We start from the raw sequence: 26,675 nt of genomic DNA, 5'->3' as shown, positions 1-26,675 counted from the left end.
CCACAATGGTAGGAAAGATTGAAACCACTGCCACGAGCCATTTAAAGTAGTGAGGATAACACATAATTGTTACATGAGAGTAGGATCAGGGGCTACTAGGTAACCCCCCCCAGCACTTCACATAAGGTGGTGCGTGCTGGACCTACAAAGAAAAAAAAAACAAGTCAATTTCACTTTACTATTCTAGCGAACTGTAGTTCACACAAGAGGTATTTAAACCTCATGAGAAATCTAAAAGGATTTCTCTGTGACAGCCTGCACTGAAGGTGCTGTGCGTCACCATACAAAAGCAGTGGTCTATGGAGTGTGTCAGACTCAAAAAACAGTGAAAACACTAAATCCAAATCAGGTAAAAACACGAAAGTGTGAGAACAAGGTCTGTCTCACTCCAGGGTTAAAATTAAAAGGTCCTAAATCCAGCAAAAGAGCTGGGGGTCTCTAAGGTTGAAGGGAATTCGCACCGAAATGAGAATTCTCCATATCATCAACCAACTCTTTCACAAGTAAGTAAACGTTAAGCACTTGTCTTTTCTAGGCAAAAGGCCCACAATTTAGAAGTCTTTCCTTATTCTTGAAGCACGAGTGTTCGCATTGACAGAAGGGGGCTCACTAGGTCTCTAGTGTCCAACAGACAGGTCAGGATAGGTACAGAAGTAGCAAAAGTCAGAATTCCTAAGGAAGACTGTTCAAACAAGAAATTATTTCACTTTAGAGTAGTTGAAAGGGTCCAGGGACTTCTGTGAAGACTGCATAGGAAGATTCAGCAGTGGGCCTGGGTGAATTGGATGCAAGGACTCCCAATCACAAGAAACACCCCAAAGCTATACAGAAATCACACAGGTTTAAAGTGAATACCACAGCAAACGGTACCTCCACACAGAATAAGAGTTTGCAGCGGAGGAGACTGAAGGATCTGCAGCCAAAAACCCGGTCAATTAATTCCTTGTCATGAAGACTGAAGACAGAATAACTGGAAGGGGTTGTCATGATGCCTACTCCCGGAGCACCAGGCCAGGCCCAGCACCCCCGGAAGCAGGCATCATGCCCTCAGGTAAAAGCCCAGCGGCCCCTTATAGGGGCTCTTTGGACTCAGTCCTGGCGCCTTTGGCGCCAGGCTCATAAAGGGAGGTGTTTTGTGCACTTACCTGATGCAGACCATGCTGCACGCTTCAGGCCTCCCTGAGACCTGAAAGGGACTATTTTTTCATAGGGACTATTTTTTCACTCGGGCGTGGCCAGGGAAGGATACATACCTAGTTGGGGAAGGATACATACCTGGGACTTCTTTGGAGGCTATTTAAGCCACGCCCAGACAGCAGCTCATGCTTCGCGTTGTTCTGCTTCCTGCAGTTTAACGCTCACCGTGTCTGCTCCTGGACTCCAGCCACGCCCGCCTCGAACCTGGAAGACCTGCAAGGAAGGAAGAGAAGAGAAAGGTGAAAACCAAGGACTATTTCAAACTTCTTACCTGCATCCGGAATCTTCTCGCCAGCATCCCTGAAGAAAGACTTCCATTTCAAAGCATTGCGTTGCTCGTTGCAGCGCCACGCTTCACTCACCTGTCCTCGAGACATCTCCCGGCTCCATCGCGGCTGTCAGCATCGGACGCCACATCTCTGCACCTAGGGGAGAGAGGAAGAAACAAAAGGTGAGCAGAAGGAACACAGAAGGAAAGCCTGATTAACAGCCATAATACTTACCGGCTTTTCTTCCACATTTCGGGTCGGCGCCGCCCCGTTGGCAGGTACCGTACCCTGGCCCCTATGGGGAAAGGACAAGAGACATTTCTGGGGAACGATAAGGACATTTAGAGGGATCGCCCTCATCACTACTCACCTCGGCAGTTTAACCCCTCGACGCATCGCCTTCATTCTGCACCTGAAATAAAGGACAGATCACAGGTTAGAAAGACAACATAAAGGGGGCCTCACTTGAACTTTGAACTTTCATACTTACGGCGCATCGCTCAGGAAAGTCAAGTGGATTTTGCCAGCGCCATTCTGAAAACCAGTGAAGTAACTGGACGAAAACGCGCCCCTGCTCCAGAAGCAGTATGGAGAGTTCATCCTTCCAAACCATAAGGTGAGCTTAAACCGGGGTTTGGAGGAAGTTAGAGAGGAACGAAGGGGGAAGGGGGAAAGGGGGAAGCTAGCACACTATTCTGCAGACTGTTAATCCCCTTTCTCATCTGCAGAAGGATATTCCTACGGGCCAGGCAAGCACGATTTGGAGGTCCTGTCCAATCGGTGTTCCGGGTCCTGCGCATCACGCTAGAAGAGGCCACAGCAATCCAGACTAGACCAGCGCCCCCGTGGGAACCAGGTGAGCGTTACAGGGATTTTTCAGCAGGGATCAACGAGTAAGGCTCCAGGCAAGAGTTTCTCCGCGGCTGGATGTGGCTCTGGTTTTGGCACCCTTTTCAGGAGCCAGGAGATGATGTTGCTGGTCGGATACTCATCTCTAATCTGGTCCAGCACTCTGGTGAGGGGACTTCAAGGACTTAAATTGTGTCTCTGGAGAGCCAGGAGGAGGCTACGAAAGTTTCAACAAGATTTGGAAGACCATGCACCCCACAATGGCTCGAAGTCCCAGAGTATTGCAGCCCCCAAGGTCGCAGCACGACGTGCGATGGCCCAAAATGCAGGTCTTTTTTTAGTCTGGCGGATCTCACTAGGCTCTGGGACGTCATTTGCGGGACCCCCAGGTCCATTAGAAGAAAGGGTAACAGTAGGCTCCAGTTACACAGCAGGCTCTCGGGTCGCAGGAAATCGTTACAGCCATGGTCGACTTGTCAGCAGCTTCCAGGTTTGGTATATTTAACAGGAACCCCTGTAATCTCTCCCTGCAATTTACAGAAAGCAGTGGTCTGGCTGTCCAACCAGGACAGCCAGCCCCCCCCCCCATTGAGACTGGGCTCCTTTCAGGCAAGGTGACAGGCAAAGAGCTGCAGATTTTTGGGCTCATCCCTCGCTTCCTGCCTTCCCAGACACACTGGAGACTTGGCAGGGAATACAAAGAATTTCCGCCGAAGACAGAACTCCCACAGAGGTCGTTCCCATGTCCCGCATAGAATGGCAGGGGAAGGCCTCAGAATATACAAACAAGAAATGGCGTAAATAGAAGTTTACCAACATTTTAGAAAAATTGTGGCCGTTCTGAGCATTATCGATGCTGAATTAACAGCCTGCAAGTAAAAAATGACTAAAAGTCATACAGGTAAAACCACTGCCACCAGCCATTCAAGCTGCATAAAAGGCGAAGCTTCTTTAACTGAAGGCAGAGTCGAACACTGGACGAAACATCCGACGAAGGAACCGGGAAGAGAAGCTGGCTGCATCCTCCTGGACCGTTAAACTGCGCGGTGAAGCCCTGCTGCTGTGCTAAAGCTCCAATTCCGAATTGACTAGAAGCAGCCCTGGAACGGACGACTTCTTCCCTTGGGTTAGTGGGACCAACTAACCCCAAGACTAACTTTGCTGGATGACCTTCCCCAACTGGTTGTACTTCTTTGCTGCTGCTGGAACAGAGTATCAGGGGTCAAGAAATCCATAGAAGAGTGCAATGTCTTTAAGCCAGACGAAAGTCCAGGAAGATCCTGAAGACCCTCCCGAAGCAGGATGACCCAAGCTCAAGTCACCTCACCAGAATGCTGGACTCGGAGTGAAGGAAGCCCATCAAGTTCCCAAGATCGGATTCAAACAATTACTACGCTGGGTTTACTGCGCCGGCTGAAAATGCGGACTTTTTTGTTTTAACCCCATTTCTCAGAATATATATGTGGGGGATGGGGTAAGGTAAATAATTAATGTTGGGGGGATTATGCAGGGTTCCAGGCAGGTATCCCCCCCGCCTATATAGTCTGCGAAAAGGGGGGGTTGAAAAAAAAGAAAAAGTCGGCATTTTCGGCCAGCGCAGTTAACTGGGTCACAATAATCACATAGAGCCTCCAAGATCCACAGTGGTGCTATTTGACGGAAGCTGAAACCGTGAAGTGCCGCTGAACTGAAAAAAGGCCATAGCTGCCGCTGACCTTCGTACTGCAGTGCAGAAGTTCTCCAGACGTCCTCCCTCTTGTCCCCACGACCGAGGCCCAGGAACCCAGGATCTGCAACCAGAACAGAAGCCAGCTGGATCCTCTTCTTCTAACCCAAGGTACTGTGCTGACTAATGGGTACTTAGCTCTTTTGTCTGTAACTTGCATTATCTCATTCGAGACATGCAGTAGCTGCTTTTTGAAGAGTTGATCCCAGCTCTGTCTTTCACAAGCCTAACATCTTGTATCCCAACCGTGATGTTCTACAAACTCTAACTTGTGCAAGACTTTGTGCCTCAGCTCCATAGACATGGTCAAATTGACTTTGGCTGTCCTGGCTCCCTGCAGACTCTTCTAACCCATTGACTTTGATTCCAACTGTCCTTCATAGGTTGAACATTGGTTTTTAACTAGTATTCCTGGGAAAGGTTTTATATAGACTTCATTGGGAGATTTAAAAGTGCTCACATGCTCTGAGAACCTGTTAACCTTTATCCTTCCCTTAACCTTTACTTTTCACAACCTCAGAATTTTACCAAGTGCAAACGTGATATATAAATGCTAATACTGTGCTAGTTATTAATTTAAGTCACCCCTGGGTGTGTATGAAGCATCTCTAAAGAGTATCCACTTGCTTATCTCGATTCTGAGAAAGTGTTATGAAGTTTATTTTGATTGTTGCACATTGTCCTTTTTAAAGAATGCTTATTTAAAACTGACCGTTAAATACATAAATAATTATTTTACTAGAAAACCTTGAGTACACGTCTTATTTGGATACTTGTATTTGTGGATTTCGATGCTACAGCTCTACAGCTCACATTTACCCCTCTTAAGATAAATCTGGCTGCTCAGTCACTCTACCAACTTGTCTAGTACAGAACTTTTCCAATAGGTGGGTTACCTATTACCAAGATGACAAGGCTGGTATAGTCTCCCACAGGGTTACTGCATACAATCTTGCCTAACAGAAATCAATGCGAAGGATCTGCACCATTCAACCGGGCAGTGGCTTTTCAATTATGGATACACACTGGCCACAACATATGCCCAGGAACAGACATTCTGGCAGCAAACAGTCCCAGCCTCCACATACAAGCTCACACAAAAAACGCTCCTCTGCCTACAAAAACCACAACATTCCACAGAAAAAGGCTTTTCCTGAAAAGGAAGGAAGGCCAAATAGATAGATAGATAGACAAAGGATGTCATGATGCCTACCTCCAAGGAGCCAGGTCCGACCCAGCAACCCCAGAGGCAGGCATCATTTCCCCCTAGGGGAGTGCCAGCGGGCCCAAGCTGGGGCCCTTTGGACGCAGTCCTGGCGCCTTAGGCGCCAGGCTCATGTTGGACCTCTGTCCTGGCGCCTTAGGCGCCAGGCTCATAAAGCTAGACATGTGTTCAAGTGTTTTAATGTGCACTTACCTGATGCAGACCATGCTGCCACATCCAGGCCCTCTTGAGGCCTGAATAGGAACTACTATACCTGTGGGACTACTTTCCACCTGGGTGTGGTCGGGGAAGGATACATACCTGATCGGAGGAAGGATACACTTGGAACTTCTTCCAAAGCTATTTAAACCACACCCGATCAGCAACTCACGCTTCGCGTTGTTCTGCTCCTCGCAGCTGGACGCTCACCATGTCAGCTCCTGCATCTGGACTTCAGCCACGCCTGTCAGCATCCTGGGTCACCTGCAAAGGGAGACAAAAGACCTACCAGCTAATCTGCACCACGGAGACATCATCAATGATCCTGAAAGGGAAGACATCATTTTTAAAAGCATTTCGTTACGATCGCTGCAGCGCTGCATTTCAATCACCTTTCCTGGGTTCCTCCATCTTCAGCAGCGATCATCCGGATACACAGCCACTTCCCAGAGCCTAGAGAAAAAGACAAGAATAAGAGGTGAGAGAAGGAAGGGAATAGGAAAAGCTCAGTTTCCTTCTAAGACTTACCTGTTGGGTCATTCCCATTTCATTTCGGGTCTTGTTGCTTCCAAGCAGGACCCCGGCCCCAATGGGGAAAAAAGGCAAAGACATTAGATGAGCGAATTCAAAAACATTACCTGAGCGCTCATCTAGGACTTACCAGATCTTTACTGGAACTGCACGTTTCACTTTGGGTCGGCGCCATATCTCCGGCATTCCGAACCCCGGCCCCTATGGGGAAAAGACATCAACATCAGTGCTTTGTTGCAAGAAGTCTCCAAAGGAATCTTCATTCATCACCTGAAAAAAGACAATGAACATTATTATTTAAAGCTTGAACTTTTGAACTTGCAACAAAACTTTTACAGCGCCTTACCAGTATAATCAAGCTTACCTGAACTCCCATCCAACCTCAATCCAGTGAAGTAACTGGGTTCAACGCGCCCCTGCGTCAGAAGCAGGATGGAGAGCTCGTCCTTTCAGACCCTAAGGTGAGACGTCACGGGGAATCGTGGAAGGGTATCGTGGAGGGTTGGAAGAGAGTGGGAGGCTTGAGCATAACTCAGTCAGTAGGTAATACTCCCTTTTCATACACAGGGGAATATTCCTGCGAGCCGGAGAAGCCAGAGTAGAGAGCCCTTCCTGTCCATCTTCAGAGTCCTGCGCTTCACCATTGAAGAAGCATCAGCACTCGAAGCCAGACCTGCGCCTCTGTGTGAATAAGGTGAGCGTTACAAAGGACAAGCAAAAGCTTCATTGAATGGCCTTCTTAGAGGGCTAGCCACCTAGAGTAGCCATTTGCAGTAAATACAAAATGTGCAAGTAAAATTACCAACACACAATAGAAAAGTAGCTGCTACCATCAGCTCTTACTGGTCACATTGTTTTCCGTATGACTAATTTCTGTAATGGCTATTTGGTTAATTTTACAAAGTATGGCAAACACACTTCACTTTAAGGTGATATGTGCAATTGTAACAATACAAGAAATTGACAAAGAGATGCATAGTTTCGTAATACTGATAGTCTTAGGGACTGATCAGTTTCCTCAGAAGCAAAGCAGAAGGATTTACTTACCTCCAAAAAGTCAGGACAGGGATCAAAACAAAGCAACAAAAAAAGTGTGTCGCATAGACATCAATGAGAGGAAAGCAGCCAAAAGAAAATCTTACCCAGCATCTACTGAGGAAAAAACCAACACTATGAAAGACCAATCTGAGGCAGTAATCTAACAACTGTAGATTTATACTTCAAACAATAGGCGAGTTAAGGCCAAGAAAAGAATCCGAACTGCTGGTGAAGAGTCCCACCACAGATCAGAGCAGAGGTTGGCCTTGGTAAGTCATACTCAAAGTGTACAAATAGACTGACAAGAGCCCTAATCAAGGGGTGGAAATACTTGGAAGTAGGACTATTGATACTGGCCCAGGAGGGCGATCCGCGGGTAGAGGTTGTGAATAGCTAGACCAGACACACACACTAAGCAAGCAGGTGAGGAGGCACGCAGAACTTGCTGGTAAGGAATTGTGAATGAGTGAGGTGAGAGCTATATTAATAGGACTAAGACTGCAAAGAAGAGAGTTGGAAGCTATATCCCTAAGACCGAGTGATGATGAAGCATACTGGTTCAATCAAGAGTGTTCAGTTGACCTTCATCAGAACCTCTACATTTTATGAAATGATTTATCAAAATGTCTTTGCTTTACCTGTCTCTTTCATCAAGGAGATACTTTCTTCTTTGCGCTCATCATAAACCCTGGTTCCAGCTACTTCCCTCAATAACTTCAGTCGCTGAGAGTCGGGGGCTGTGGCCATTTGGTTAATCTGAATGGAAAGGTAACAAAACAATAGAGGTATTGTTTCTTTAATCGATGTGCAACATGGCATGAAATTATTCTTCACCTATCCATGAAGGGAAACATGTGAACAATAAGTAGAGGACTTGCCACAAAAGAAAGATGACAGCACCCTAGAATCCTAAAACCAAATTCATTAGAAAAGCACTGGAAGAATTTGCTGCAGGTTATTAACAAGGACAAGAATAAGCAGATTATTCAAACTATCCAAGTTACCCAGGACATACTAGCAATTAACAGGTTGAAGATAGCAGCTATTGGGTTTATAGGGTGAACCTGCTGCCATTGTGATCACTGTTTGGGCTTAGGGCCTACAGAAGAACAAGTTACTTCTTACCTTGTAACGTTCTTTCGACGGAATGTTCCTCCGACGTATTCCTTATCTTTGATAATACGTTTCCAGCTTGCTGGCCTCGGAAATTTTTTCTGTAGAGGGAGCTGCGCGTCCACGTCCGCCGAGTCAATGTCCCTCGACGGCCAACTTAGCGGCGCCGACGTCACCATGCCCATAAATAGCCACGCGCGGCGCCCGTTGCTCAGTTCCGTTTTGTAGTATAAGAACAGTCATGCCTCAATTGGTTATTGACCTTGAAGGAGCGTAAGCTGCAACCACAAGGGTAGTATTACTGCGGGAATGGATGGGAGGGGCGATAAGGAATACGTCGGAGGAACATCCCGTCGAAAGAACGTTACAAGGTAAGAAGTAACTTGTTCTTCGAAGGGATTGTGTCCTCCGACGTATTCCTCATCTTTGATAGACTCCCATAGCAGTGGCATGTAATTGGAGGTGGGAGTAAGAATGTTATGTATCCCTTTAGGGATGAACCGAATGTAATACGGCCTTGCCAAATCTGGTCTCTCGACTAATGGAGGAATCCAGGTTGTAAAATGTTGTGAATGTATGTGCGGACGACCATGTGGCAGCCGCACATATGTTTCTGACCGGTACCCCTCTTTGGAGGGCCGAAGAGGCTGCGATACCCCTAGTTGAATGAGCACTAAGATTTTGGGGTAGCTCTTTCCCTGCCAGTTTGTAACATTCCAGAATGGGCAAAATAATCCACCTGGAAATGGTTTGTTTTGTTATGGGTAGTCCCAACTTGTGACCCGAGTATCCTACAAACAGTTGGTCTGCTTGCCTGATCCTAGCCATTCTGCTGATGTAAAAGCTTAGAGCTCGCCTGGGGTCCAGCCTATGTAGCCTTTCTTCCTCTTTCCCCGAATGGGGAGGAGGGTAGAATGAAGGGAAGGTAATTTTCTGAGTAATATGAAATTCAGAAACCACCTTTGGGAGGAAATTAGGCTTCACCTGTAGGACAACTTTGTCCTTGTGGAAAATTGTATGTGGGGGTTTACAGAAGAGAGCTTGTAGCTCGCTCACCCTCCTAGCAGATGTTAGTGCTACCAATAGGACAGTTTTAAGCATGATAAATCTCAGCGAACAAGAACAAAGTGGTTCGAATGGAGTGCCCATTAGGAAGTTTAAGACTAAATTTAAGTCCCATAAGGGAACATGGAATGGTTTTGGAGGATAAACATTAGTTAATCTTTTGAGAAATTGTATCACTAGAGGTAGTTTGAAATACGATGGTTCCTCCGCAGTGCGCTTGAAGATTGAAAGCGCTGCGAGATAGCCTTTTACAGTGACAACTTGAAGGCTTGAGTTTGCCAAGTAGAGTAGAAACGATAACACCGTTGGTGTAACACATGAAAAAGGGTCGATATTTCCTTCTCTACACCAGCTGCAAACTTTGTTCCAACGGCAGCGGTATAAAGACTTTGTTGCTGGCCTTCTGGCCGAAAGCAACACCTCCATTACGTCATCAGGGAGATCCCAATCCTTGTATCTCACCCTTTCAGAAGCCAAGTGTGAAGGTTGAGGGTTCTGGTGTCTGGATGGAGAACCTGACCTCCCTTCTGCGAGAGAAGATTCTCTTTGAGTGGAAGACGGATTGGAGGGCAGATGGACATATCGAGAAGGTTCGGGTACCACGTTCTCCTGGCCCAGTCCGGGGCAATTAGGATCATGGTTTTCCGGAATCTTCTCAACCTCCTGATCATTTGAGGAATAACAGGGACTGGTGGAAACGCGTAAAGGTGTGGAAACTCCCAGTCCACTACGAACGCGTCTCCTAGAGCTCCTCTCGGGGAAAATTCCCTTGAACAGAACAGATCGCACTTCCTGTTGGTGCTTGTGGCGAACAGATCCACCTGAGGGGTTTCCCAAAGGGCGAAGATCTCTTGAAGGACTTCCTGAGCTAGCTCCCACTCGTGGGAGACTGTGCTCTGCCTGCTCAGAGCGTCCGCTGTCAAGTTCTTCTCTCCGGCTAGGTGGACTGCCGATAGAGAGATTCCTTCCTGAATTGCCCAACACCAGACCTGCATTGCCTCTCTGCACAGTGGCAGTGACCCTACACCTCCTCTTTTGTGGAGGTAGTGCATGGCCACCGTGTTGTCCGTCATTATCAGGACATTTCTCCCCTTTAGTGATGGCAGGAAAGCTTTCAGTGCTAGTCTGATCGCTCTCAGCTCCAATAGGTTGATGTGTAGTCTGGACTCTGATGGAGACCAACGACCGCTGATGGTCAAGTCGTTGGCATGGGCTCCCCACCCCGTGAGTGAGGCGTCTGTGTCTACCGTTATCTCCGGCCATGGTTGCCAAAACAGTTCTCCTTTCAAGATGTTCTCTGGATAGGCCCACCAATGAAGGTCGCAGGCTACCTTGTCCGGAATCCGGAGGAGATCTGTCATTCTCCCTGAGAATTGCGACCACTGAGTTCTCAGTGCCCACTGAAGAGATCTCATTCTCAGGCGAGCCTCTGGCACAAGGAAGATGCAGGATGCCATGAGGCCTAGCAACCTCAAAAAGTCAAAGGCTGCGAGACGTTGGGCATTTTGAAACTTGTTGACCATCTGCAGAATATCTTGAGCCGTCACCTCTGGTGGCAAGGCTTTTCCCAGGGAAGTGTCCAGGACCGCTCCAATGAACTGGAGTCTCTGTGATGGCATCGTCTGTGACTTCTTTAAATTGATAGAGAAGCCCAGTTTGTGAAGGAAGTGGCAGACCTAATCTACCTGGGTCTGAGCTTGTTCCGAAGATACAGCCCTGATCAGCCAATAGTCCAGGTAGGGGTAGACGTGGATCCCTTCCCTCCTTAGACTCGCAGCCACTACAGACATTAGCTTGGTGAAGACCCTCGGGGCGGAGGTCAGCCCAAATGGCAGAACTCGAAATTGATGAGTCGCCAATTGCGAACCTCAGGTATTTTCTGTGTTTGAGATGGATTGGCACATGGAAATAAGCATCCTGAAGGTCCACAGATACCAGCCAGTCCTGGAACTGGAGGGCCTGAAGGATCTGAGAGAGAGTTACCATCTTGAACTTGTCCTTTCTGAGGAACTTGTTCAATTCTCATAAGTCCAGGATGGGTCTCAGTCCTCCGTCCTTCTTTGGTATGAGAAAGTAAGGGGGGGGGGTGGAATACCAGCCCTTGTTCCTGTCCGCTACAGGTACCGGTTCTATGGCACCTTTCCCTAGCAGGTCTATAATTTCCTGCAAGAGGAGCGGATCTGGAATTTTTAGAGAGCTGTTCCCCGGTGGATGACTGAGGGATGTGTAGAAAGGGTAGGCAGTAACCCTGGGCAACTGTCTCCAATGCCCAAGCATCTGACGTTATAGCCTGCCATTCCGTCAGATGGTCAGTTAACCTGCCCCTACAGGTGTCTTGTGTGGAAAGACCTCAGAGTGGTTTGGGGGCGGCTGATGCAGATGCCGAGGGTAAAGAGGCTGCTGCGGCCTTAGTACTTTTGACCCGTCCACCTCGGGTGGATCTCCTTTGGCCTCTTTGAGACGGCTGTCCTCTGCCTTTCCTCAATGCAGAATAATAGCGAAAGGAATTTCCTCTCCCAGAGGTTCCTGAGGGGCGAAAAGGAGTTTGGCGGATAGCAGCTCCTAAAGATTTTGCTGCTGCTTTAGATGTCTGCAACTTTTCCAGACTGTCATCAGCCTTTTTTCCGAATAATGAAGAGCCGTCAAAGGGCATATCGAAAGGTCTGGCCTGTACATCTGGAGCAAAGCCAGACTTTCGCAACCACGCATGCCTGCGGATTGTTGTACTTGTCGCCATGGCCCTGCTGATACTGTCAGCGGAATCAATGCCAGTTTGAAGTGACTTGCACATGGCATCTTTGCCATCTTTAATAATGTTAAGGAAGGCTTCCTTTTCCTCTCCTTCGGGTATACAGTCAGCCGTTGATGAAGCACACTCCCACAGTGTGTGACTGAACCTGGTGAGCGTACAGGTGGCGTTGATGGACTTCAACGCCATACTACAAGCAGAGAAGACTTTCTTTGCCATAGAATCGTACCTCTTGTCATCTCTATCTTGTGGGACAGTAGGGTAAGCGGTCCTGCTGCTTGATGAAGTTGCCGCTTGGACCACCAGGCTCTCTGGAGTCGGGTGTTTCGATAAGTATTCAGGGTCAGCCGCAGCTACCCTATACTTGGCTGATAATCTTTTATTGACAGCAGGGATAACTTCAGGAGTTTCCCAGTTAGATGTAATCTTTCTTTGTAAGGCTGTATGGAAGGGGACCGCAGGATCCTCCTGTGGACCTTTGTCTAATGTGTCTGTCAGGTCATCCTGTTGAAAAACAGGCAAAGGCGCAGACCAACCCATGAATTCAATAATTCTTGCCATCAGGGTACTATAGGGTGTTTTGGCATGTTCTCCTGGGTCTGGCTTAACAAAATCCACTTCTGGAGAAGTGCCCAGCAAACTTGCCTCATGTAATGACTCCTATAGGTCTTTCAACCTGCTTTCCTCAGAGGTGAAATCCTCTGAAACAGGTAGTGTGGTCCTCTGCAACCGGAAGGTTTCCTGGTCAGAATCTTCCCCTTCTTCATAAATTGAAGATAATCCAGGGTACTCTGACCTCTGAAATGGTATAAAACCCATTTCTAAGGCAGAAGGAGCCTAACTCTTCATTATTGGGCGAGAAAACGTTGATGTCGTCGACGCCGATGTGACAGGCTTTGAAGGCGCAGAGAACTGGAAGAGGCCTCGAAGAACTCGAGAGGATCGGGATCCTACTCGAGGATGTCGACGACGGTCTCGGCGTCGTGCCGGAGGCTCTTGGAATCACCGTTGGCTGTGGAGTAGCCGTGGTTTTTTCTTTCATCAGCGTCAATGTCGGCGTCGAGTCGATCGACGCGTCGAAGGACCCTTCGACAACGGCGTCGATGGCGCCGATCCATGCGAAGGGATCTTCGATGACAAAGACGGTGCCTTCTTACCCGATGGCCCGTGGCGCTCTCAGGTGGAATGTTTCGCCGGGTGCTGCGACTCGCGGCTTTTAGATTTTTGGGGTTTTTCACTCAGGGTATCACCCTCAGCTGTCTTCGAGGGGGTCGAGGCCGCTTTCTCGAAGACGCTTGACATTTTCTTCCTGAATTCCTCCCACTCAACCTGAGAGCTGTGTTTTGTGGGGCAGGAGACCCTTTCTGGGGAAACAGAAGACGACGAGGAAGGGGATCTTCGACGTCTCTTCTTTGAGTGTCTTGATCTCGACGAATGGTGGGAGCTACTTTGAGATCTAGAATGGGAATGTTTGACGGCGAGGAGACGAATGCCTCGACTCAGCCGAAGAAACTTTCGAGGAGGTTTTGACTGACTTACCTCTCTCGAGCTTCCCCTTGCGCTCCTTCAAGTCTTTTGCCGTCATGGACATGCAGTCCTCACACTCCGAACAATGGTGCTCGGCTCCCAAGCACCACAAGCAGATCCTGTGTGGATCCGTTATCAAAATTTTTTTACCGCAGTCTCGACATTTCTTGAAGCCGGATCGCGGCGTTGTCGGTTCCGATGAAGATGCCATCGAGAACGAGTTGGTATATTCGAGTAGATGTAGATTAGATTATCTGACTGAACTGAGCAAGGATGTTCCGAGGCCCCACGAAGCACGAAAAAACAGGACTGAGCAACGGACGCCGGGCGTGGCTATTTATGGGCATGGTGACGTCGGCGCCGATACGGTGGTCGTCAAGGGACATCAACTCGGCGGGCGTCGACGCGCAGCGCCATCTACAGAAAAAAATTCCGAAGCCAGCAAGCTGGAAACGTATTATCAAAGATCAGGAATACATCGGAGGACACAATCCCTTCGAACAATAGGTTCGGTGTGGCGAGTAGGGACCAGTACAACATTGCTTCGCTCTTTTGATCATGCAGTTTAAGGAAACAGGCACTGTGATTAAGTATTTGGCACGTAGTCCTTAGGGAGATAGCCTGGGTGCACTGTGAGGGAGCATGCAAGTTGCATATCTGGTACATGTTGGTGTTGGGTAAGAATTGGTGCAGTCACACTCTGAGACTACACACGACTTATCTGCTTGGTATTAGATAACCCACCATTTGGTATAGGTCTGTACTACGCAAGTTGGTAGTGTGACTGAGCAATCAGGCCGATCTCAAGAGGAGTAAATGTGAGCTGTAGAGCTGTACAGATTAAATCAGTCAATACAAGTAACCAAGTAACATATATATGTATTTATTTACACATCTGTTTTAGTTAAGCATTCTTTAAAAAGTGCAATTGTTTTTAACAATCGTGCAAACTTTGGAATCACTTTACAAAGTAAACTAAGTTGGTGAATACTCTTTGGACATGCTAATACATTCCTCCTACAGCCTGAAGTGACTTCAATAACAAGGATAGTATTGTTTTTATCTTAAACACCAATATAATTTTTGAGACTCTGGGTTTCTGGAAGGAAGGGTTAGGGAAATAGAAAGGTTAGAACATACTTTCTTATAACATGAAGACAGTTTGAATCCTCTAATGAAATCTAGGTAAGCCTATTCCAGCAGTAAATGTGTTCAACATACAACCTTTGAGGGGACAAACAATGCCAAAGTCAATAGATGCAGAAGGGAGCCTTTAAGGAGCCAGGGCAGCCAAAGTCAATTGGACTACGTCAAAAGTTCTGATGCACTTCTTCTTGGTTAAAGTCTTTCCCAAAGTCAGATAGTTCAAGAAAATCACTGAAGGAACACAACCTGTGTTGAGATTATTAGGGAGAATTCTCACAAATGTGCCAATTCCATCTACCTTAGAGACCCCCAGCAATTTTGTTGGATTTTGAGGACTTTTTTTCACCTGGAGAGTGAGAGACCCTTTTCCCCCCACTTTCTCATGTATTTTATGTGATGTTATACACTGTTTCCTTTTGGTTATGGAGTCTAACCAACTCCATAGGCATCATCTTTTACAACTGTGTCACAAAGCACCTTCAGGGCTGTGACGCAGGGAAGTCTTTCAAATTTCCCGAGGTTTAAATACCTTCTCTGGGATCAACTACTGTTTCCCAGAACAGTGGAGTGAAACTGACTTCACTTAGCCCTGTACATTTCTAGACCCAGCACACCCTATCTTACAATACAGTGCTTGAGGGGTTACTTAGTATCCCCTATGTCTAGTTACTCATGTAACAATCAAATGTTACCCTTTCCTCTCAGAATGGCTGGTGGCAGTGGTTTTACAATGAACTACCATGATTTACCCCGACCGCAAACTGTTTGCAGCCCCGGTAATGTTAAATCGCGGGAGCCATGTTTGTCAAGATGGCACCTGAGCATCCTTTGTTAAAACGGTTCCCGGTCTTTTTTCGCCAGTTCTTTGTAGAAAGGTCCTTCGAGTTTTTCTCTGCGCGGCAAACCAGGTTTGGTCTCTTTGTTCATTCGCCTTTGGCGGGCTTCAGGGCGTGAAACCTGCCTCTGGCTCCAGAGTGTCTGGCGTAGGCAGGAAGTGAGGGAGGTGCCCGAAACTCTGCTTAGTCTCCTAGGAGACCCAAATGCACTCTGTGGTGATTGGCTAGCTGACTGTCGGGGAAGGACAGCCACCCTGCTGGGTGAGTGGCAGCTAGGCTGGAATGAAGGGGAGAGAACTGAATAAAAGGCGAGTCTCTTGGCTTGGAAGGCAGAGTCGACCACTGGACGAAGGAACCGAAGAAGAGCTTGAAGAGGACAGCTGCTGCAACTCCTGGACCGTTGGTTTGCCCGGTGAAGCCCTGCGGCAGGTCCGAATCGCCAAGTTTGCATCGACAGAGCAGGCCTGCAAAGGATAACTTCTCCCTTTGAGTTGGTAGGACCAATCAACTCCCAAGTAAGCCACCTGGAAACCCAAATGAGCTGGTTGCATTTCCTCAGAGCGCTACAGGAAACCGTAGAGCCAGGGAGAGGTACACCAAATTGTGTGCGTTGCTTGTAAACTGGCCTAAAGCTTTTGGAAGATCCTCCAGACTCCCACGAAGCAGGACTGACCAAGCCTGACCCCGCTCAGTTGAGTGCGGGACCTCAGATGCGAATAAAGTCCACCTTGACAGCCAGGAACCGCGCTTATTGCTATTTGCTGTACCACAAGGAGCTGAAACGCAAAACAGCCACTGAAAGTAAAGTTGCCAGCTTTGACGGTGCCAGTACAGTGCAGGAGTCCTGACGTCCTCCCTCTTGTCCCCATGACTGAGGCCCAGGAACAGTGAGATCTGCAGAGCTGTACAGGAACAGAAGTCTTCAGCTACATCTTTTTCTTCTTTACTAAAGTACTGTAAAACTAGTCTAAGAGAACTTAGCTCTTAGTGTGGAAGTGCCTGTAACTTCTGCAACTCACAAGTCTAATCAGCTTGTGGCCCTATATTTGATTCTTCTTCTTCTGAAAGACGCCTAAGAACCTGTGCAAAGACGTTTCCATTTACTTACCTGAAGTGTTGCACTCTATACAAAGACTTTTGCCCATTGACTTTGGCTAAGCCTATTGAATTGAATGACTCTTCTAGGAAAATCTGAAAGTACTTAGCTGCTTATGAATATTTGTGGTCTATTGTTTTAATAACCTTTGCCTTTTACCAACTTTTAAGAGTATTCTGAATGCCAACAGTAAGATATTAATGTCCCCAGCGCCCTTGTTATTGAAGTCACCTGTGGGTTTAGGTTGCGTCTGTGGGCCATCCCAAAAGGCTCTTTACTGATTTTAGACACTCAGAGTGTACAGTATTGAAGTTTATGTGTGTAACTATTCCATTGCTCCCTTCTGAAGAAGGCTTTATAACTGATTGATTAAATTAATAATTGTTTATGCAAGAAACCTCGAGTATATTGTAAGATAGGGTGTGCTGTGTCTAGTAAGTTACAATGGTAAGTACAGTCAATTTCACTTTACTGCTCTGGGAAACAGTAGTTCACCCCAGAGAAGGTATTTAAACCTTGGGAAATCTGAAAGACTTCCCTGTGTCACTGCACTGAAGGTGCTGTGTGACACAATGGAAAAGAGGATGCCTATGGAGTTTGTCAGACTCCATAACCAAAAGAAACAGTGTATGAAAAATCACATTAAAATACATGCGAGAGTGGGGAAAAAGGGTCACACTTTCTCCAGGTTAAATAAATCAAGTCCTCAAAGTCCAGCAAAGTTGCTGGGGGGGTCTCTAAGGTGGAGGGAATTAGCACATTGACTTTGGCCGGGCCTATTGACTTGAAGTGAACTCCTCTGGTGAACTGAAACTATTTGCACTATCTAACAAGTATATGTGATCTATTCTACTTACTGTGCCCCTTTTGCTCACTTCTAAGTAACTGAACTGCCACTTGGATCTATTGTAGGGGAGCGTAAAGTTTTGTATTGAAGTGTATTGGTATATAATAAGTTTTCTTCTACTAGTGAAATGTTTACTAAATGATTTTGTAATACATTAATACGTGTTTTACCAAGACACCTTGAGTATAAACAAAATATAACAATAGCAACCACACTGTAAATTGCAAATGTTCATTTATCTGTAACGAAGAACTGTCTGTAACGAGCACCACGATGCCCCTGGGCTGTTGCGCGCTCTATAAATCCAAATAAATAAATAATATATATAAGTGTTTACTTGAACCACTGTGATTGAAAGTCCTCTGTAACTAGTGGTACTGCTCACATTCACTCTTCAGATGAGCCTGGCTGCTCAGCTCGCTACCAAAAACGGTGTGGTACAGACTTATACCAAAGGTTGGATTGGCTAACACCTATAGTCCTAATTGTGTGTAGTGGTCCCAGAGGGCACTGCATTCAATTCTGCCTAACACCCACATAGTAAAAAGGTAAGTAAGATCAATTTCACCTTACTATTCTTTGGAACAGTAGTTTACCTAAGAAAAGGTATTTAAACCAACAGAAATCCAAGGGACTTCTCAGGGACACTGCACTGAGGGTGCTGGTTGTCACTATACAAAAAGCAGATGCCTATGGAGTTTGTCAGACTCCAAAAACCGTGAAAACAAAATCCTAGTCAGGGAAAAAACACAGGAGGGAGTGAGAACAAGGTCCCACTCACTCATGAGTTCAAATTTAAAAAGTCCAGCAAAACAGCTGGGGGTCTCTAAGGTGGGAGGAAATTAGCAAAGAAATGCACATTCTCCCTTACATTTGGTAATAGTAGGTTTATGAACTTAGCAGTGGTTGTGGTAGTTGTATTTGGTGTAGTGTCAAGTGCTGTGGCGAGATAGGATTTCAGTTATGGTAGGCAACCAAGAAGGTAAGTAGGGTACAAATCAGGAGCTTAATATCACAACTATAATCAAGGAGGCGGGAAAGGCATGGGGCAGCTAGAACAAGGACACATCAGTCATGGAGCAACAGATCAACCAGAAGCAAAACAGTCTAGCAGCAATCAAGAAGGTGCATATTGTTAGGTAAGAGGTGCACCTTGCCTGAAAGGAACCAACTCCCAGTGGAGGGCTGGCTGTCCTGATTGGACAGCCAGACCGGCCCTTGCTGTAAAATGCAGGGAAAGAAGTAGTTGTGCTGTAGTTCCTGATAAATAGTAAGCACCTGGAAGCTGCTGACAAGTCGACCACTGGAGCTGAAACCGAAGAGGAAGATGAAGAGACTACAGCAGCAGTGATTTCAGGCAACCAGAGAGCCTGCTGTGTAACCAGAGCCTGCTGTAACCCTTCCATCCAATCGACCTAGGGGTCCCGAACGCGACGGCTCCTACCCAGAGGCTGGTGAGATCCACTAGTCTCAAGAACACCTGTATTTTGAGCCATCCCATGCGTGCTGCAAATTTGCTGGGCTGCAATACCCAAATACCCTAGGACCCCAAGCAATTACGGGGTGCACACTCTCACGAATTTCAAATTGCGCTGGAACTTTGGTGGCATCCTTCTGGACCTCCAGAAACTTGATTTCAGTGCTGCACCAGACTAGCGACGAGATTCCGACCGGCGATATTCAGTCTTCTCCTGACTTCTGAAAAGGGCACCAAAACCACAGAATCACATCCAGATGCGAAGAAACCCTTGCTTGGAGTCTTCCCCGCTGATCCCTGCTCTGCTGCAGATTCCCTTCCAGTGTCCTGTCTTCAGTTTTCATAGCTAGGAATGAAGTTTTGGGCTGCAGATCCTGAAGACGTCCTGCTGCAAACTGCTCTTCTGTGCGGAGGTACTGCGTTGGCTTGGGTATTACTTACCTTAAGCCTTTTGTGATTCCTATGAAGCTTTGGGGGTGATATATGAGATTGGAAGTCCTCTCATCCAGTTCACCCAGGCCCAATGCTGAAATCCCTCTGGGGTGTCTTCTCGGAAGTCCCTGGAACCTTTCTAGCACTCTAAAGTAAAATACTTGTTTGAACAGCTTTCCTCAGGAACTCTGACTTTGGCTACATTTGTGCCTATCCTGACCTGTCTGTTGGCCACTAGAGACCTAGTGATCCCCTCCTGTCACTGAGAACACTCATGCTCCAAGCTTAGGGAAGGATTTAGAAGGTGTGGGCCTTTTGCCTAGCAAATGCAACAAGTGTTTAAAAGTTACTTACTTGTAATAGAGTTGGTTTGGTAACTGTCCCTCTAAAATATGAGCAGTTACAAAGGTTCTTACTATCCTTTGAATGTGTTCTGTCCTTAAAAGTATATAAAAGGTTAGTTTAGTCACCTGTTACTTATATTTATAGACTTTATATAGCGCTTTAATCCAACGTGCTTTACAGTACAACAAGGTACAATAATGAAAGAAGCATATCTACAAACATGAAACAAACCAGTGAAACAGTATGCATAACAATTTACTTAAAGGAGAGGAGGAGGGGGGGGGAGGTAGCTGAGGAGGGTTGCAATGTCTTATTTGAGGTCAGCGGAAGGGGATCAAGGGGGAGGAAAGGAAGAGAAGGGGCGGGGCCTCTGGGTGACCTCCTAATGCCCCTGGTGGTTTCAATGTCAGATTTGGGGTCAGAGGGAGGAGGGGGAAGGAGGGCGGGGAAGGGAAGTGGGGGGGCAGGGGATTTGGGGGGGGGTGAGAGGTAGGGGAGGAGTTAGGGGGGTGTGGAGAAGGAGGGCTTTCAGAGGCTTTTCAGGAGCGGAAGAATGAGTAGGTAGGGGAGGAGCGGATAGAAAGAGGTAGGGAGTTCCAGTGAAGGGGGGCTAAGAGTTGAAAGGAGCGGAAGCGGGAGGAGGCACATGGGGCTGGGGAAACGGTGAGTAGGTAGAGATCAGCTGGACGGGAAGGAGAGTAAAATGAGGAGGGAATAGAGATAGGGGGGCGAGATCATGGAGTGATTTGTAGACAAGACAGAGGAATTGAAATTTTAGTTGAGAGGAAAGAAAGCCAGCCGAGTTGAGAAAGTGAGGTAGAAATAGAGTCTCTAGGGCCAAAAAGACAGAGTACGGATAGAGGAGTGGTAGATGGATTTTAGGGGAGTCAGGTGAGAGAGAGTCCAAAGAGGAGAGAGGAGCAGTAGAAGAGGCGGGAGAAAATAAGGGAGGAGTTTAAGAGTTTTCAAGCGTGAAACGTGAGAGGGGAGCGGATCTTGCGGATGTTGAAAAGGTGGTGCCGACAGGCACGAGAGGTTAGTGATGTGGTTGGAGAAGGAGAGGGAGCAGTCAATGTGGAGGCCAAGATTGCGGGCATGGGTGGAGATGGGGAGATTGGAAGGGGGAAAGTGGATAAAAGGAGGGGGGGGGGAAGAGTGTTAGGAGGGAAGAAAAGCACTTCAGTCTTGTCAGTGTTGAGGGAAAGAAAATGGGAAGACATCCAGTTTTTTATGGCAGTAAGGCAGGAAGAGAGAGTGTGATGGAGGTCGGGAGTGAAGGAAGAGAAGGAAAGAAAGCGCTGGGTGTCATCAGCGTAGAAATGGTGGGAGATGCAGAAGGAAGAGATGATGTGGGCGAGAAGGGAGGTATAAAGAGAGAAAAAGGGTCCAAGTACGGATCCCTGGGGGACGCCATAGTTAAAAGGGAAGTTGAAGGAGGAGCGGCCGCCCCAAGAGGCAGTAAAGGATCGATTGGAGAGATAAGAGGAGAGCCAGGAGAGGACAGAGCCTTTGAAGCCGAAAGAGAACAGAGTGCTGAGAAGTAAGGGGTGATCTACGGTATCAAAAGCTGCCAAGAGGTCAAGGAGGATGAGAATTGAGGATTGCTTAGCGTAGCGAGCAGTGAGGAGCTAAATACACAAGTGAGAGCAGTCTCAATGGAGTGCTTTGGGCGGAACCCAGACAGAGGCGGGAAGGAGGGAGTGAGAGGATACGAAAGCGGAGAGTTGAGAGTAGGCTAGGCGCTCAAGGAGCTTTGAGATGAAGAGGAGAAGGGCGATGGGTCTGAAGTTGGAAGCAAGAAGAGGGCTGGCGGAAGGTTTCTTCAGGATAGGGATGATAGTGGCGTGTTTGAAAGCTGAGGCAAAAGTAGCAGAAGAGAGACAGGTGTTGAAGAAGGTGGTTAGGTAGGGGATGAGGAGAGGGTAGATTTTGGGGATGAAGGAGGTGGGGATGGGATCAGAGGGGGCGGCAGTAGGGTGAGTTTTAGAAGGGAGACACAGGCTGGTGTAATAGGAGAGAAGTTGGACATGTTAGCAGGGATGAAGGAGGGGAGAAGGAAGGAGAGGAGAGGATGTTTTGGCGTAGAGAGAATTTTGGATGAGAAGAAGTTGGCAAAATCGGAGGGAGAGAGGGGAGAGTTAGTGGAAGGGTCAGAAGTAGGACGGGAAAGAAGGCGAGAGAGGGTCTGGAAAATGCGGCAGGGGTGAGAAGCTTGGGAGTGGAGGAGGTTAGAATAGCGCTTGGCAGATGTGAGGCAAGAGTCCTAGAGAGAGTGATAAGAAAGTAGGAGGATTGATCAGTCAGAGAAGGGGATTTGAGCCAACGTTGTTCGAGGCGACAGAGGAGGCGACGCATGGACAGAAGGTGAGAGGAGAGCCAGTGTTGGGAAGGTTTGTGAGAGGGGGAGAAGGAAGTAAGTGGATAGAGTTGGACGAGACTGGAGGATATTGAGGAGGAAAGTGAGGAGAGGGTGTTGTCAGCCGAGAGAGATGAGAAATCAGGGAGCGGGGGAAAGGAGGAAGAACTGGAGTCGAGGAAGAGAGAAAGGTTGAAGTTGCGAAGATCACAACGAGAGAAGGAGTAGGCAGAGGGAGAGTGGCAGGGCAATGGGAAGGAGGGAGGAATGAGAGAGAAGGAGAGTAAGGCATGGTTGGAGAGATAGTTGGGAAGAGACGAGATGGGTGAAGAAGAGTGAGATGAGAGAAAGATGAGATCAAGAGTGGAGCGTTCGGGGGTGGATTGGTGAGGATGGTAGGACTTCGGTTATGCCCTGGATGTAGATTGTCTGTGAAGTCGGTGAGGCGGGCACACACCCCTCAAAAGGGGGCCCTCACCTCTTAGGCCGTGCTTGTATGTCAGGACTTTTATTCAGTGCTCTTCCTCGGCTATATTGCTTTTTGCAGTCTTTCGGGGTACTGAGCGCTGCTACTGTGAGGGTGCTTCACTGCAAACTCCAAAGCTGGGCTGGAGATGTGTCCCTTGTGGACTTGGTTCCTCCACTTCCCAAAATTAATGCTGTTGGCTTCACCTACCTATTTCTTTCAGAATATAAGCGTATATGTTTATCAACTGTGTCTTGCTTCTCCTGACCTGCTGTATAGCTGGTCTAGAATAAGTCTGCTGTGGATTTCACTTTGCTTGAATAGCTGTGAGCAAAGTGTATTGTGGGTTTTACTAACCTTGGTCTGCCCTGTGCCATCCTAAAATAAGTTAGATAGTTATTGCTTACCTTAGTCTGTGTTCCACTAATCTGAAAAGCAACTAGGGAAAGGGCGCGGGGTGTTTGCAGCCAGCGGGAGGATCAGCTTTGCCCAGGAGGGCCTCCATACCGTAGCCATGCCCCCTCCTCTACATCTGGTGGACACCGGGACCCGCCAGGGTGAAGCCCGCGAGGAAAGGGCGCGGGCTGTTTGCAACCCTGCGGGGGTGTTCGCAGCCCCCACAGAGTGTTTCCTGAACCTTTAGGCTGTACAACCTTCAACCCTTTTAAGCAAGGAGAGCGGGAATTTAAATGGGGGGCTTGTTTGAGGGGGGGGACTTTTTGGCCCATTGAGACGGGCAAATTGCCCTTCTCACATGCTGGCCACGGGAAAACCATGGAACCCTAAATAGCTAAATCTACTTCATTTATGGAGCCTGCACTCTCCTCACCGTTCCCTCCACTTTTTTTGGCTAAATATGTCCTCTTGTCTGGTTTACAGACCTGCCAGGGGCCTGAACCAAATACAAAACGTAAGACTTTGACAGTGAAACGTAAAGGGGGAGGGAGTACACTGGGCGGTTCCATGTAATAATGTCGCCACAAAAATATCGCCATGTAAAAATATCGCCAAAAAATTGCCGTTTTTTGTGGCAACATTATTAAATGGAACATGCGGGGGGGGGGGGACACCCACCGCACCCCCCAAATTTTTATTTTTTGTGCCCCTGTCCCCATATATATGGTCACCCATATAATATCTCTGCGACCTTTTCCCGGCGATATTATTTACAGCGACCATATATATGGGGATAATATCCGATACCCACTGGGCCCAGTACAGCTCCGCACTGACCCAGGACTAGCGGATGAACTGAGGGGTACAGAAGTCTGCCACCCACTGGGAAATATGCCATTACAGCCAGACCAACGTAACCAAGGAACTCATGGAACTCTCTACAATTCCCAGATGGGAACTCCCCCAGTCTGGGAACTGACGATGTCTCTGCCCCACCTGCCATGGAAAAGTTTTCCCTTTCTGTGGATTCTGGAGCTGACAAAGGCAAAGGCCACACTGGAACTGAACCTCCCCACTTATTTGTGCCAGACGCCTTCCTAGCCTCCCTCAACCCAACCGCCTTGCCAACCCTGCATTCGCCCTTTGAGTCACTATGTCGGGGTCTGGCGAAATCACTGGCAACTGCTATGGGGAACCGTCCATCTCAGATCCCTGCTGGCAGTACCCTGCCACCAGGCTCTTCCACAGGGTATACGGACGTGGCCCCTGCTCGTGTTGTAAGCACAGCCTCCTCTGCTGACATTCCTGGGTGTACCAAGGCTCTAAGCCCGATGGAAGAGGTTATGGCCTCCTGCGTCGCCACTGTCAAGCTCGCCCATAGCAGCCGGGACACTGCGGGCTCCTCTAGCAGTGCCTGGAGCGAGTATCTTCGATCTAAAAACAGAGTCTCGTTCCTTTTTGCATTTAACCCCACTTAAGAGGTTCCAATTGTATTGACACCATGGCTGCTCTTGGATCCAATTTCACCAACCTCAGGTCAACGGAAGGTGCATTTCCTACCAGGGGATGCAAATGCGACCAGGTGATTGTCGAGCTGATAGCCATTAAGAAAATTCTCATGACCCTAATGGAAAATCAGGAGAGGGGAGGTGTTATGTCTCAGGGGGAACCCCTGTTAAGTCTGTCAGGGGGACAAGGCCCTTGTCAAACCACTTCTGGAGCACGACAAGGCCCTGGACTGTGCGCACCTACCAACTTACTAAGATCACATTGCCTCTCACGGTAGGGTACTGAGGAAGCTACTGTACATACATCCACGCCGAGAATTCAGCACCCAGCCCCAAGAGCATCAGAGAGCCCAGAACCTTGCCTCAAGCTGATCGCAGAGGGTCTTACTCTTAGCCATTGCACTCCCAACCCCTGGGGCAGCTTCTCTGTCCTGTAAAAGGTCTAAGCGAGAAAACCAATGCAGCAAACGACCCCCCCCTGCAGGGGGAATTTGACCGAGCGACAGTGTAAGGATGGGTCGGGCCCTTCCACAGTCTCCATAGGGTCCTAAAACAGGCAGCTAGCAAGAAAGAACCAAGGAACGCTCTAGTGAATAAATGCTTACACTGGCTGCGATCTGCGAAAGGATGTACTTTAGTGTCTAGAGTATCCTTGGAGGGATGCACTAGAATCAGAAACCTTGGTTCGAGCCCCTTTGACTGTGAAACTGAATTTCCGAAACGGCAGACTGGCCAAAAGGTGTTGGGAAGATCTGGGTGGCGTGGTTTCTATGGCAAGGGAGGGATCTCAATGAGTCGGTCTTTTTGGCAAGACCTTGATGGCCGTTATGGAACTGCTGAATTCAAATACACCTAACTGGCACAAACCTAGTCCCCTTGGGGCAATGAGATCTGGGGCCCATTGTGGCTGGATTAGATGGTTTTGGCACATTTCTGTACGGGGCTGGACTTTGTTCTCTTTGCACTTGTCTTGCCGTCTTTTTTAAAGGCTTGCTGAGCTCAAATTGCTTTTGTTGTTTTAGTTCTTGTATTAGGATGCACTTTGTTGGCCATACGGCCGAATACAGTTTTGTATTATGATATAACATTAGATCTTACTGAACTAGAAAAACTGAGGGTTATCCTGAATGTGCTTACAGGTGTATACTGTTCCATGAATTTGTGTTCCACTATTCAGAAACCTATCCTGGTAACAGGGTTGGTTCTCTAAGTGAATTCTTGCTGAGTGTCACTGCATGAGTGACAGGGTCTATTACTTTTGAATCACTGTAAGTAATCTAAAATTATTTTGGGCTTTTACTCCCCCCTCCGCCCCAAGTAGCTGTGTTCTATTCTAAATGTGTGTTAGGACAGTTTTTCTGAAGGACTTAGTAAAATCATTGAACTCAGTGCTGCGGCGTAGGACCCTCCTGGGCCTTGATTCTCCATATTTAATTATTTTGGAGTCCCCCGGGCCCCTGGCACCCACGGTGGTTTCCACGGCCCCTCTCTTCCTTTCCCCTCCCACCTCCCAACCCACCCACCTCCCCAGATTGGCTTTCTGCTACACTTAACGGCCCCTCTCTGGGCAGCCCTCTGCCCGGCAGCCCCTACGGCAAAGGTCCCCAAATTGCATTGTGACTCTCGGACCTAGGTGTGTTGTCTCTGGGGTTAAACTACATTAAGTAGTGCAGTCTTTGGTTTCTGCCTTCTTAGCAAAGCATTCATCTAGCAACCTGTTGTACTTTGTCTGAGCTCCTGTCATTTTGTTCAATTGTCCTCTACTGTCTTGTCTCTCCTTGTCACGTCTGCTTGCGCCCCTCCCTGTGTCCTTCCCTAGTGTTCTCCCCGTCCCACCCTTCCCTACCCCCTTCCTCCTAAATCTGGTAGGAAGATGTTTAAAAAGGACCTCATGGACTCCAACCGAGGCCTCCCTATCGCTAACACCTATACCAGTGCTTCCTCTAGGCATACCCTCACCGACATCCTCTTTGCTGTTCCCTCGCCAGAACTATGGATTTTTTATATGGTCTCTGTGCTTTCTCCTTGCTCTTCTTCTCCCATTAATGGTGGCACCAGTGGGAGGCCCTCCTGGCATCCTTGCACTCCAAGGTCATCATCAAGGTTTACCTTAATGGTACCGTCTTGGTCCAAGGCCCTCAGGCCAACCTTTTCTTTGACAGATGCTTCCTGCGCCTCATCAATTTCCCTTCTTCACCTGCTGTCCCCTCTCTTCCCTCCCCCTGCTGTCTCCTCCTTGGCTACCTTGCCCTCTCATCCTTCCTCTTCTGCCCACCTCAAGCT

At 47.9% G+C, this 26,675-nt stretch overlaps 1 protein-coding gene across 1 annotated transcript in view; it reads right to left on the bottom strand.

Moving 5' to 3' along the window:
• The window catches only part of SMC3 (structural maintenance of chromosomes 3), a 1,173,064-nt gene that overhangs the window by 960,126 nt on the left and 186,263 nt on the right, over nucleotides 1-26,675 (bottom strand). Inside the window, exon 8 of the mRNA XM_069611771.1 lies at nucleotides 7,672-7,789. Coding sequence (XP_069467872.1) covers nucleotides 7,672-7,789 — 118 coding nt within the window. The remainder of the gene's footprint in view (nucleotides 1-7,671; nucleotides 7,790-26,675) is intronic.

This window comes from Ambystoma mexicanum, chromosome 8, assembly GCF_040938575.1.
Source record: "Ambystoma mexicanum isolate Mex_15411 chromosome 8, UKY_AmexF1_1, whole genome shotgun sequence".
Classification (NCBI taxonomy): domain Eukaryota; kingdom Metazoa; phylum Chordata; class Amphibia; order Caudata; family Ambystomatidae; genus Ambystoma; species Ambystoma mexicanum.
The sequence above is the reverse complement of the archived record's forward strand: the minus strand, read 5'-3'. Positions and strand labels throughout refer to the sequence as shown.